The sequence below is a fragment of the Scyliorhinus torazame genome, chromosome 6 (genome assembly GCF_047496885.1).
Source record: "Scyliorhinus torazame isolate Kashiwa2021f chromosome 6, sScyTor2.1, whole genome shotgun sequence".
In the NCBI taxonomy this organism is placed as follows: domain Eukaryota; kingdom Metazoa; phylum Chordata; class Chondrichthyes; order Carcharhiniformes; family Scyliorhinidae; genus Scyliorhinus; species Scyliorhinus torazame.
In genome coordinates this window covers 73,164,447-73,176,045 of record NC_092712.1, presented here as the reverse complement: position 1 = coordinate 73,176,045, position 11,599 = coordinate 73,164,447, and the positions used below count along the sequence as shown (strand labels likewise).

The following is an 11,599-nucleotide window of genomic DNA, read 5'->3' as shown; positions in this document are numbered from 1 at the left end:
AGCTCAATGAGTTCTCAGTCTCAACTGTATCCACAGGGTGGTGGCTGATGGGAGCCAGTTACTTACCCATTGGAAGGAAGGTAGAGGGCGGGGAAAAATCCAAAATATTGGATCATTCTAGCCGATTCAGACTGATAGCAGCAGAGGCCTCCTCCTCTTTGCCATGGCCGCTCTGTGACCTGGAGGCTTTTTTTTTAAACTCCACCATCAATTGGTTATGTGTAATATTTTAGATTTTTATTTTGTTGCATGAGGAGTAGATTCAGGCAAAAATGAAAATATTACTAAAGCCATGACCATTTTCACCGGTCCAAAAGACAACCCAACCCCACCCCCCCAAAAAAAAACTGCAGCATTCAGACTGAATAATTAAGGCTTTGGAGGACTTTTGACAATCATCAATGCACACGAGAAACACTGAAAGAAATCAATCTGAAAAAAATCCCTTTAATGGAAGTGCAAACTGGTATAGACATTCCCCATGATGTTCCTGTAGTGACAGTTCAGGAAAACTTCTGTATTTTGATGTACATAGATTCGTTCATCTGGGCGATCTGCAGAGAACACTGATGTAATGGTCTAGTTCACTGAAACCTACATATACCTCAGGTAGTATACAGGCTTTATTTTGTGAAGGAACAAGTGCCATATGTTATCTGCAGTCTTGGATGAAAAATTTACAGTGTAAACACAATTATTTTATCCGCCATGTTACAGTGTTTAGTCTTAAATTACGTTTTAAAATATATCAACTGCACCTGTGAGATAAACATGGCACCAAAGCACTCCCCCATTACAGCAATGTTGTGATGACGAGTTGGGGTATCTATAGGCATTGACACTTGCAATGTGGCACTGGTTAGACTGTAAACAGCAGAGAAAGGGCTGCCAGGTGATGGACTGAAGAACCTGGTGGAGGCAACAGCTCTGCTTCATCTCACAGGAACATATCAGTGACACAGCAGGTCTTTGCACCCATACTCGGACAAAGCCAAATACCAACAGCTTGCATCATGCTACATAACTGTACTCGTCTGCTGAGGTCTGGCTACGCTCAATATATTGTTTGTCAATGAGAACTTCAATGCACTTCTTGATCATGCTGATACTAGGGTTGAATCTTGCTCTTGATTGGCTTATTACCTGTTGAGAAGTGAACAAGCATTAGGAAGTCGTCAATACAGATAAACAAGAAATAAAATCCTTCTGAAGTGATGGTAGAAAAGGTAAATAAAACAGAAAATGCTGCCTATGAACAGCAAGTTAATCAGCTTCTGAACAAAAAAGTTTTTTTGTTGCACTGAAATGGTAATCTACATTTCTCCTTCAAATACTGACTGGCTAGCTGTTAATTTCCAGCATCTTCTTATTCTTAGCTTTACCTCAGATTTACATTTACCTCTGTAAAATGAATTTCTGAAGGAAGGGACTTTCACTTCATCGAAGGCCCTTCATGACTTCAGAACGTCCCAACATAGTTCACAGTCAATGAAGTTCCTTTGGCGTACATTCACTGCTGCAATGTTGAGAAACATGGCAGCCAACCAGCACGATGCAAGGTCTCAAACAACAGAGAGATTATGCCACTAGTTTTTATTTTACATTGCTGCTCTGCTGCTCAGGGATCTTGCTGGTTGGCACAATAAACACAATGTGGTATGAAATGACAGGGAATTAGTATGTGGCTGTAATTCCTGATTTCAGTTGGGCCAATGGGGAAAAAGCCAATGCAAAGGTCAGATGCTTGCCAAATTGAAGAAACTTAAAACTGCCCAGATCCTTCGATGAGTGGCAATCATCGTCAGATTGCAAATGGAGTTAGTCTGGTCGGGGGGGGGGGGGGGGGGGGCGGAGTCGGCTGGTCTGAGAGGTAATAGGGGAGGGGTGATCAGGGGTCAGTTCTATAGTTACCTAGGAGTTAGATCAGGTTTTAAACTGTTCATCATTTCCTGGGTTATTATTTAGGTAAGTGTTGTGAGCCGACCGAAGTCAGAGACATTTGCAGAAGGTGAAACGTCCGACGGGCATGTAGGTCTGTGTGTCAGGACTTCCACCGCACATCTTCAGTTGTACATCCGGTCTCCGAGTCAAAGTTTTGGGCTAGTAAATCACCTGCAGCTTTAGAACCCTGAAACAGGTTCGAGTGGTATTAATAAGGGCGAAGAGTGAACTTGCTTTTTGGATGTTTGACACCAAAATAACGGGATCATTATTAAGTTTCCATTCTGAAAAGGAACTACTTCAGCATTAATCAAAAAACTATGATGAACAAAGTGACTATCTCTTTGAAAATTATACTGGGCTCTTTGTAACTTTAGAATCATTATGTACAGGATATCAGGAATTAAGAAATTGTGATTACATGGGGAGGTTCTCTATTTTATTAGTGCAGAACACAGTGATGCCCCAAGGTGCACCATTCATAACCATCTAATCCATCAGAGTCTATCCATTTTATCTATCAGAAACCACACACAGTTGCTCTATGCTTACCTGGTACAATAGGAGCATTAGAGCAATACAGTGTTCTTGTTGAAGATTTTTGTGGGCATGTCAATTTATGTACTCAAGACGAATGATGTCAGTGCTGTGGAATGGAACACTTGTCCTACTTTTGTCACCCAGTCATCAAGCACTCCCTGGTGGATTTAGGGCAGGTTAGATAAATATCTACGTTCTTTTATTCAGCCTCACAACGTGCTTTTAATCCCATTTCCTAAACTACGTTTGAACTGTGTGCCTATTAGGAACTCAGCTGAGACTGTTTAAATTAATTTCACATGAATTTTTAAAAGCCAGTAGAGAAAGAGGAAACTTTCCCCCCTCCCCCAGCCTTGTCTAGATTTCAGTGAAAAGATGATGTTCTAATTTATTTATGTGGCCCCCTAGGAGTAATGCAGTTCAATTTACAGATATCAGATATTTTCAATTTGTTTAACAAATCTTCTGCTTTTGCTAACACTCTGCACACCTAAAAAGAATGAGTTACCTCTTGAATAAGTGCATTGTGTCGGAGCACTTTACGTGCTTTCATGATGCGGACTATAGCAGCCTGCAGATACATTTTCCTGTCCTCATCGACTGCACTTCTAGTTTGTTCCATCTCCTGAAAGCAATGAAACAAGAACTAGAAACCCAACGTGACTGCGTCAACAGAGCTCTGATGTGAGCTATGCTTTGTAATTTAGTTATATACATTGATATATAAAAAGATTCCATGCAGCTGTATTCAGTGAATAAAGAAACAAAACAATGCATTTCTTAAACTGGCCAAAGAACTTAGTAGTAGTTAGTACAACAGAAACCAAAAACAGAAAATCTACTTTACTTTTTGAACAGAAGCTAAACTCACCAGTTTTCTTCCCAATACACTACAACTAGAGAATGGATGTTTATTTTTTTGCTTTCTGATAACTGTTCAGTGCTACATAATGCCTGCTTCCAGTCTGAAACTTCCATAAGATAATAAATAGGAGCAGGCGTAGGCCATTCAGCCCTTCGAGCCTGCTCCACCACTCAATGAGATCATGGCAGACCTTCTACTTCCATACTATTTTCCTCCCCTATTCCTGTATGCTTTGATATGTAGAAATTTATCGATCTCAATCTTGAACGCACTGTGCCTTGACAGCCCTCTGGGGCAGAGAATTCCAGAAGTTCACCAGCCTCTGAGTGAAGAAATTCCTCCTGATCTTAGTCCTAGATGACCTGCCCCTTATTCCGAGAATGTGTCCCTTGGTTCTGGACACCCCAGCTGGAAAACTGGTCAATAATTTTAGGATTTTTCAACACTACGTTTAGGCGTCTGTGGCTAATTACTAATGAATTAGGAATAATAATGTGTGCTCATCCATGAAGAGTAGGTTACAGTTATGAACATCTGATTTCCCTAAAGTCTGTCAAGTCAACCATTTGGTGTTTCTTAAACAATACTTTATGGATTCCCTACAAACTCAATTTAAAAGATCATACCTAGTTGAATTATGATAATAGTCACCTCAATAAATGAAATGACTACAGTAATTTTTTCTTCTTTTCGTGATCCAGCTTTGATGATGCAGAGAAATACAGAATTGCAGCCAGAAAGAAAATAGGGGTTTCATTTTAATTGTCCGAAAACAAGCTACATACAAGGCACTACACAGGCACACATACAAACACATTAGCTATTTACTACAGATTTTACTGGAGGTGGAAAGATTTTTAAAAAATATAAATTTAGAGTACCCAATTCTCTTTTCCCAATTAAGGGGCAATTTTGCATGGCCAATCCATCTACCCTGCATATCGTTGGGATGTGGGGTGAGACACACGCAGGCACGGGGAGAATGTGCAAACTCCACACTGACCCGGGGCTGGGATCGAACCTGGACGGCCTGGAGATGGAAATGATAAAGTATAAAAAGCGAAATAATTTGGAAACAAACAATACACAACTGACGATTTCACCCGATTTTCTTCCAGAAATTAGCTAAAGGGCAGAAAACAGAGAGAAAGTAGTGGTAAACAGTTGTTATTCAGACTGGAGCTTGGGCTATTCAGCTTGGGCTGTCAAGTGGCAAGTTACATTCGCGCCACACAAGGCAATGACCATCTCCTACAAGGGAGGATCTAACCATTGCTCCTTGACATTCAATGACATTACCATCACTGAATCCCCCGCAATCAAACATCCTGGGGGTTACCATTGATAAGAATCAGAACTGGACTAGCCACATTAATACTGTGGCTACCAGGGCAGGTCAATGATTAGGAATCCTGCGGCGAGTAACTCATCCCCTGACAGCCCCCCCCCCCCCCCCCCCCCCCAAAGCCTGTCCACCATCTACAAGGCACAAGTCAGGAGTGTAATGGAATACCCTCTACTTGACTGGATAAGTGCAGCTCCAACAATACTCAAGAAGCTCGACACCATCTAGAACAAAGCAGCCTGCTTGATTGCTCCCCCCTCCACAAATATTCAAACACTCCACCACCAACGAACAGTGGCAGCCATGTGTACCATCTACAAGGTGCACTGCAGTAACTCATCAAGGCTCCTTAGTCAACAGCTCGGGTCACTGTGTGGAGTTTACACTTCCTCCCCGGGTCTGCGTGGGTTTCCACCGGGTGCTCTGGTTTCCTCCCACAGTCCAAAGATGTGCAGGTTAGGTGGATAGGCCATGCTAAATTGCCCCTTAGTGCCCAAAAGGATAGGTTGGGTTACGGGGTTAGGGTGGAGACGTGGGCTTAAGTAGGGTGCTCTTTCCAAGGGCCAGTGCAGACTCGATGGGCCGAATGGTCTCCTTCTGCACTGTAAATTCTATGAAAAAAATGATAGGGCACAGAGTTAACTACTGTTAACTACCAAAAGACTGCATCAGCATGATGGGTTGAATGATCACCTGTGATTTACCATTCTATGATTCTCTCAAATAAAATTTAAGGTTAAACAGAATTGAAGTGGAAATGAAATCCTTTATTTTTGAGGACTCACTTCAACCAGAAAATAACTGGTTTCATAAAGATGATTCGTCAAGAAAATAAGCCTTACCTGTGGCGTATCTTTCTGCATGGAAGTTGTAATTTTAAATTTTGTTCTTTTACTGCTGAAACCCATATTTAAAGAGAAAACTGAATCCAAGTCAACATCTTCCTGCAGAGAGGAAAACATACATACAATCACGACTTTCTAAAACAACAGGCAACCAGAGGACAATCTATTTTTCACCTGATTTGCACCCAGTCAATTATTTTGTTGCAGATGGGATACTTCAAAATCTACCTGTGTTCTTACTTGGACACCCGAGTTATTATGAAATAATCTGTTGATTTGGTGGCTTACTTCATTCAAGTTTCCTAAACTTTCCTTTCCTCTTCTCTTACAAGTTCTGCTTTTACAATGCGAGCCTCGATGGCAAATCTGGACATGCTAACCGACCATGAAGGAATCACAGCCATACACATGCATTGGGGGTGGGTGTCAAGGAATGATTAAGAATGGAAACCTTGGACATTGTGCCCATTCACACACCCTAGCCCAGGAGAACTGAGGACAAGTGAAGCACTCCTAACATAACACAGTGACAATTAACTGATAAAGTACAGCCCTTTTAACAAACTCAAGATCTTCCTGACCTATGCATTTACCCAAGAGTCACAGGGAGCAGCTAATTTTACAAATATAGCATTTGTTTTCATAATCTTAGTGTCTCTCCAATAGACTGCTCCCTGTGACTCTTGCACAGGAGGGGCTGGTTTAGCATAGCGCTAAATAGCTGTCTTTTAAAGCAGACCAAGGCAGGCCAGCAGCACGGTTCAATTCCTGTACCAGCCTCCCTGAACAGGTGCTGGAATGTGGCGACTAGGGGCTTTTCACAGTAACTTCATTTGAAGTCTACATGTGACAATAAGCGATTTTCATTTCATTTAATCTCTCAAAAGTGAACAGTTATGCCAGAAAAAAAATTAATCGCCATGTTTAGTTTTGTTATTATTCTCAGGCATCACACGTTATACGCACTAACTATTTCCAGCATTTCAAACAACAAGGATTAATGGCACATTAATTATTTCAAATCAGTATTAAAGGAAGAAAGAGTAATAAACTATAGCAGACTGGTGTTATCTCCATTTCATCAACATACTTGCCTTGTTTGAATCGTGGTTGATCATTTTTACATCAAGTAAGGATTTAATGGTTTTGGTAAGTTCTTTTTCATTCATCTGTGTGCTGTCTTGGAGCTCCTTGTAAGTGACTATTTCACTGTTGTTAAATGCCAACAGCACTGCCATTTGGTATGTAGTAACCATAGCTACATAAGGCTTGGATAAATAGTTCATTTTTACTTCACCTTTTTCAGCACACCAAAAATAAAACACAGGAGGAAAAAAAAAAGATGTACAAGCATTGTATTTCAAAAGTTTTCATATTCTGAGAAACAGTTGTATTAAAATACATTTCAATGCCATCTGGTTATTCAAATGAAAGAACAGAAAACGGCAAAACTATCGCTCTAATTGAATTGAATGGTACAACTAGAAATATTATATACACACTTTTATTTGTTCCCTAATTGCCTGAGAAGGTGTTGGTGAACTGTCTTCTGAAACCACTGCAGTCCATGTGGTGTGGATATATCGTGCATCAATACAAGATGAACTGAATCTCTGACATGCAAGGACATACAGAATTGATATTTACTGTAAATTATTCTCTCACATAGCTCTCTTTTTGCCAAACATCTTGCCAGTTTCTTCATGAACATGCCAAATCTATCTGCCTCACTACACTGATGGCATGAGTACACAGTAGGAAGGCCAATCAACCTATCTAGTCGATCCGCGACAGAAATCACTGGTTTCCCCCATCACCTCATTTAACTGCCTCGAATGGGTGTCTCCACTGCCCTATTCAGAAGACCATTCCAGGCATTAAGTACGTTCTATGTGAAGATATACTTCCTGGGACAAGTAGCTAAATTGAAACTGCCCATTCACCGTTCCCCTTTCTCGATTGGTACCTGTCCTGTTGTTCTACAGATTGTTCAAATATATGGGCGGGATTTTGTGGTTGCGCTCGCCCCGAGACCAGAAATTCCTGCCCGAAGTCCACGGACCATTAAATGATCCTCCAGATTTTCCATCCCAACTGCAATGATTCTTGCAGCGGGTGGGCCTGGAAAACTTCCCCAAATATTTAATTTTACTATAGCCTGGGTATTCTCAATAAAATTCTTGAGGCTCTCAATTCTTCACTGTACACATCTGAGTAGCCAATCCAAGTTAGATAATTTTTCACTGTGGCATGATGGACAGAACTGTACGTAATAATCCATCTGGGGATGCACTAGTGCTTTGTACAATCCCATGGGCACTACCTGGGATTTGTGGTCTGTTCCAATAATTGTTGGAAGTCAAGAATTTCTGGAACATGCCAAAGGAATGCTATCTTGTGGGGCATTCTAAAACTAGAGGTCATAGTCTTGGGATAAGAGGTAGCAAATTTACAACAGAGTTGAGGAGAATCTACATTGTCCAAAGGGTTGTGAATCTGTGGAATCGTTACCCCAGAGTGCGGTGGATTCTGGAACAGTGAGTAAATTTGAGGAGTTAGACAGATTTGTAATTGATAATGGGTCGAAGACTTATCGAGAATGGGCAGGACGGTGGAGTTGATGCCAAGGTGAGATCAGCCATGATCATATTGATCAGCGGAGCGGGCTCGAGAGGCTAAACTGCCTACTCCTGCTCCTAGTTCATGTGTTCAAAAGAATTACTCTGGCTAATTTCACCATCCAGCTCTTGGTCTGTAGCACTGTAGGTAACAGCAATCCAAACAAAAATATGGTGTTCATGATCAATAAGAGGATTTTTTGATTAAGATCAGGAGTTACAGGGAGAAAGCAGGAGAATGGGGATGAGGAACATATCAGCCATGATAGAATAGCGGTGCAGACTCGATGGGCCAAATGGCCTAATTCTGCTCCTACATCTTATGAACTTATGAAAAGGTGGGAACAAGGCGACTTAAACCGGACATTATATTGCTGAAACCTTCCCAAGACTATCTCAATTGTACAATGGTAAGATGAATTTGTCAACTTTGCCGATTAACAATAAAACAGAAAATTAAAAACCTTGATGAGAAGGACAAAATGCATCTCTGATCAGTTTTGCCATTAATGAGGAAAAAATATGCTGGAAAAGAGGTGAAAGTTACATTGTTTCCCACTTCTTGTGGGAAATAAAGCCTCCCCGAAATTCCAGAATACCCCTTGAATTTTTCTAATGAAATGAAAAATGTCAGTGGCTCAAATGTCACAGAATCCCTACAGAGCTGAAGGAGACCATTCATCCCATTGAGTCTGCACCCACCCTCCGAAAGAGCATTCTAATCCAGGCCCAATCGCTCCGCTCGATCCCCATAATACCGCGCGTTGATCATGGCCAATCCACATAACCTGAACATCTTTGGACTGTGGGAGGAAACCAGAGCACCCAGAAGAAAACAACATAGACATGGGGAGAAAGTACAAACTCCACACAGATAGTCAGTCACCCAAGCCCGGAATTGAACCCTGGTCCCTGGCGTTGCGAGGCAGCAGTGCTATCCACTGTGCCAGCATGTCCTACTGTAACTGATGAGTAACTTATAAATGTACGGAAATATTTAGGAACACAATGTACTCACTTCACAAAACTGTGCAAGTTTTATTTCAGTCCTGATTTATGTATATACATTATTACTGGGAAAAAAACATGTCTGGTACTGATGTATTATCAAAGAGCTTACCTGTACATAGGTAGTGCAACCAAGTAAGTTTTCTACCACTGAAGTGCTGGTTGTAAAACAGTTCAAACTGCAAGGGGAAAATTGATCACATTAGACAAAACATTTCAAAATCTTTCTTTGACTGCATTTTTAGAAAATTCTGGACTAATGTTGATGAAAACTTGAAGATGACTACGCTATTTCATCAACAAATTTGAAGAGAAAGGCCAAGTGGAGGGCTTATGAAACTTAATGCCTACTAGTTTGCAAGCAAGTTCTGCGGCGTTAAGTACCTGCGGGTCAAAAGTTTGGTCCAGGAACCTCAATGATTTATTTTTAAAGTAGAGTTTTACCTTGAGGTGAAGTTGGAATCCATACAGTACCAATGTCACAGATTATCTATTCCTGAAATCATGATAATGCCAAGCAGTTCTATTGCTAAATTTAACATAAAAACTTTTCTGAGCAATCTGCAGCGTGTTTTTCAGCGGCAGAGGTGGCCCGCCAGCGGGATTTTCTGGTCCCACCGTCGAATGCGCCCCTCGTTGCTGGGAAACCAGAGGTAGGGTTGCGTTGTCGGCGTGACCAGAATATCCCGCTGGAGTGAACAGCCGGTAAATTCCACCCTTAAATCTTTTATAGGAAACAAATTAGGAATTAAAATCACCGTCAAATTCCAGCCCCCACTATTAGTTTGCACATACACATATTGAGGGGATCAAAGCATGGAATTTGATTAAATGATCCAATATCAAGTATAATATTCATATACTGTATGGTTCTTCTCGCACAAAAATATGGTAAACTCCTACACAATTTTATTCTTATCTGCTACAATTACCTGTGTCTCTTTGTTTCTCATGTATTTTCAAAACCGAGTAGTTTTGTTTCTGGCTGCCTGTAATTATGACATGCGCAACCTTAAATCTCTCACAAAATTATGAATTTTGGAAGGAAGAATGAAGAGAGTCAACATAAACTAAATGGTACATTTTTAAAGAGGTACAGGAACGGAGATCTGGGGTTTCAAAAGTAGAAAGTGGCAATTCAAGTTGACAAGCCAACAAAATGCATATAGGATCCTTGCTTTACAGAGACAGAGTACAGGAAATCATGCTAAACTTTTAAAATCGCCGGTTAGGTCTCAAGAGTACTGCGTTCAATACGGAGCAGCACACTAAGAAGGATGTCAAGGACTTGGAAACAAGAGGATTTACCCAGAATGGCATCTGAGGTAAGAAATGTCAGTTATGTGGAAAGACTGGTGAAGCTCGTTTGTCAGAGAAGATTAAGGGGAGATTAATGGTTGCATTCAAAATTATGAAGGGTTTTGATTAAGAAAATAAGGAGAAACAAACTACTGGCAGTAGCCAGATGAAGCAAAAGATTTAGAGTATAAATGAGAAGAATTTGTTTTATGCAATGATTTGGATGATCTGGAATGCACTGCCTGAAAGGGTGGTGGAAACAGATTCAATAGCAACTCTGAAAAGCAATTTGGACAGATACTTGAAAAGAAAACATTTGTGGAGCAATGGGGAAAAGAGGCTCCCTTCTATGATGTCAGACTCTAAATTCCTTGAGCAACTTCACATAAGGGGCTGAAGATATACGATCAGGATTTTCAAGTACAAGGGAGCTGACTGAACATAGGTACGGAAAGGCAAATACTGGGGAGATTTCTGAGGGCGAGGTGAGGTTTAGCAGAATACAGAGGTTTAGCAAGAAAACTGCCAAGTATAGAATCTTGGTTAACGACCCTGCCACTGATGATGAGTGGAGGAATGAAGTGATGCAGTGAGCTGAATTTTGAAGTCTGCTGTGTGTAAGCCAAGATACCTCCATGATCATCAATGGAAATGTCCTGTTCTATTGGCAGACCAGACCAATTAGGGTTGCAGGTACATGGACAGGAATCCTCAATGCAACTGCAGAGCCCATTACATCTCATGGTCTCAGATCAAGCATAGCTAAAGAAATCTCCTGCTCTTTATCACCTACCATTCCCTGACGGTGTTGACCATATCCTCGGTGCCAGGCTGGGTTCACATCAGGTGAAAAGAGCGAGGGAGTGACAAACTTAATGCCATCTTCACCAAACTGAAAAGATAGCTTTGATAGCAGTGATCACTTCACAGTCCTTTTAACACAAAGCCTCAATTGTGCAATAGGACATCCTCCATTGATTAATGGCAAAAATCCAACAGTGGAAGGATACATCACACAGCCCAAAGTGAACATCCATTAAGTGCTGTGTTCCATGAACAGCAGCAGAATTACGCACCATAATAATTTTACAATTCATGGTTGACACATTCCTCACTCTTCCATTATCACGATCTTCGT

General features: G+C 41.0%; 1 protein-coding gene across 1 annotated transcript in view; it reads right to left on the bottom strand.

The window, feature by feature from the left end:
* Window positions 1–427: 427 nt before the first annotated feature.
* The window catches only part of cul2 (cullin 2), a 90,915-nt gene continuing 79,743 nt past the window's right edge, over window positions 428–11,599 (bottom strand). The window contains exons 15-19 of the mRNA XM_072508324.1: window positions 9,275–9,341; window positions 6,627–6,833; window positions 5,534–5,631; window positions 2,990–3,106; window positions 428–1,143 (exon numbers count right to left, since the gene is read on the bottom strand). Of these exons, the coding sequence (XP_072364425.1) occupies window positions 1,012–1,143; window positions 2,990–3,106; window positions 5,534–5,631; window positions 6,627–6,833; window positions 9,275–9,341 (621 nt within the window). The 3' untranslated portion in view covers window positions 428–1,011. The remainder of the gene's footprint in view (window positions 1,144–2,989; window positions 3,107–5,533; window positions 5,632–6,626; window positions 6,834–9,274; window positions 9,342–11,599) is intronic.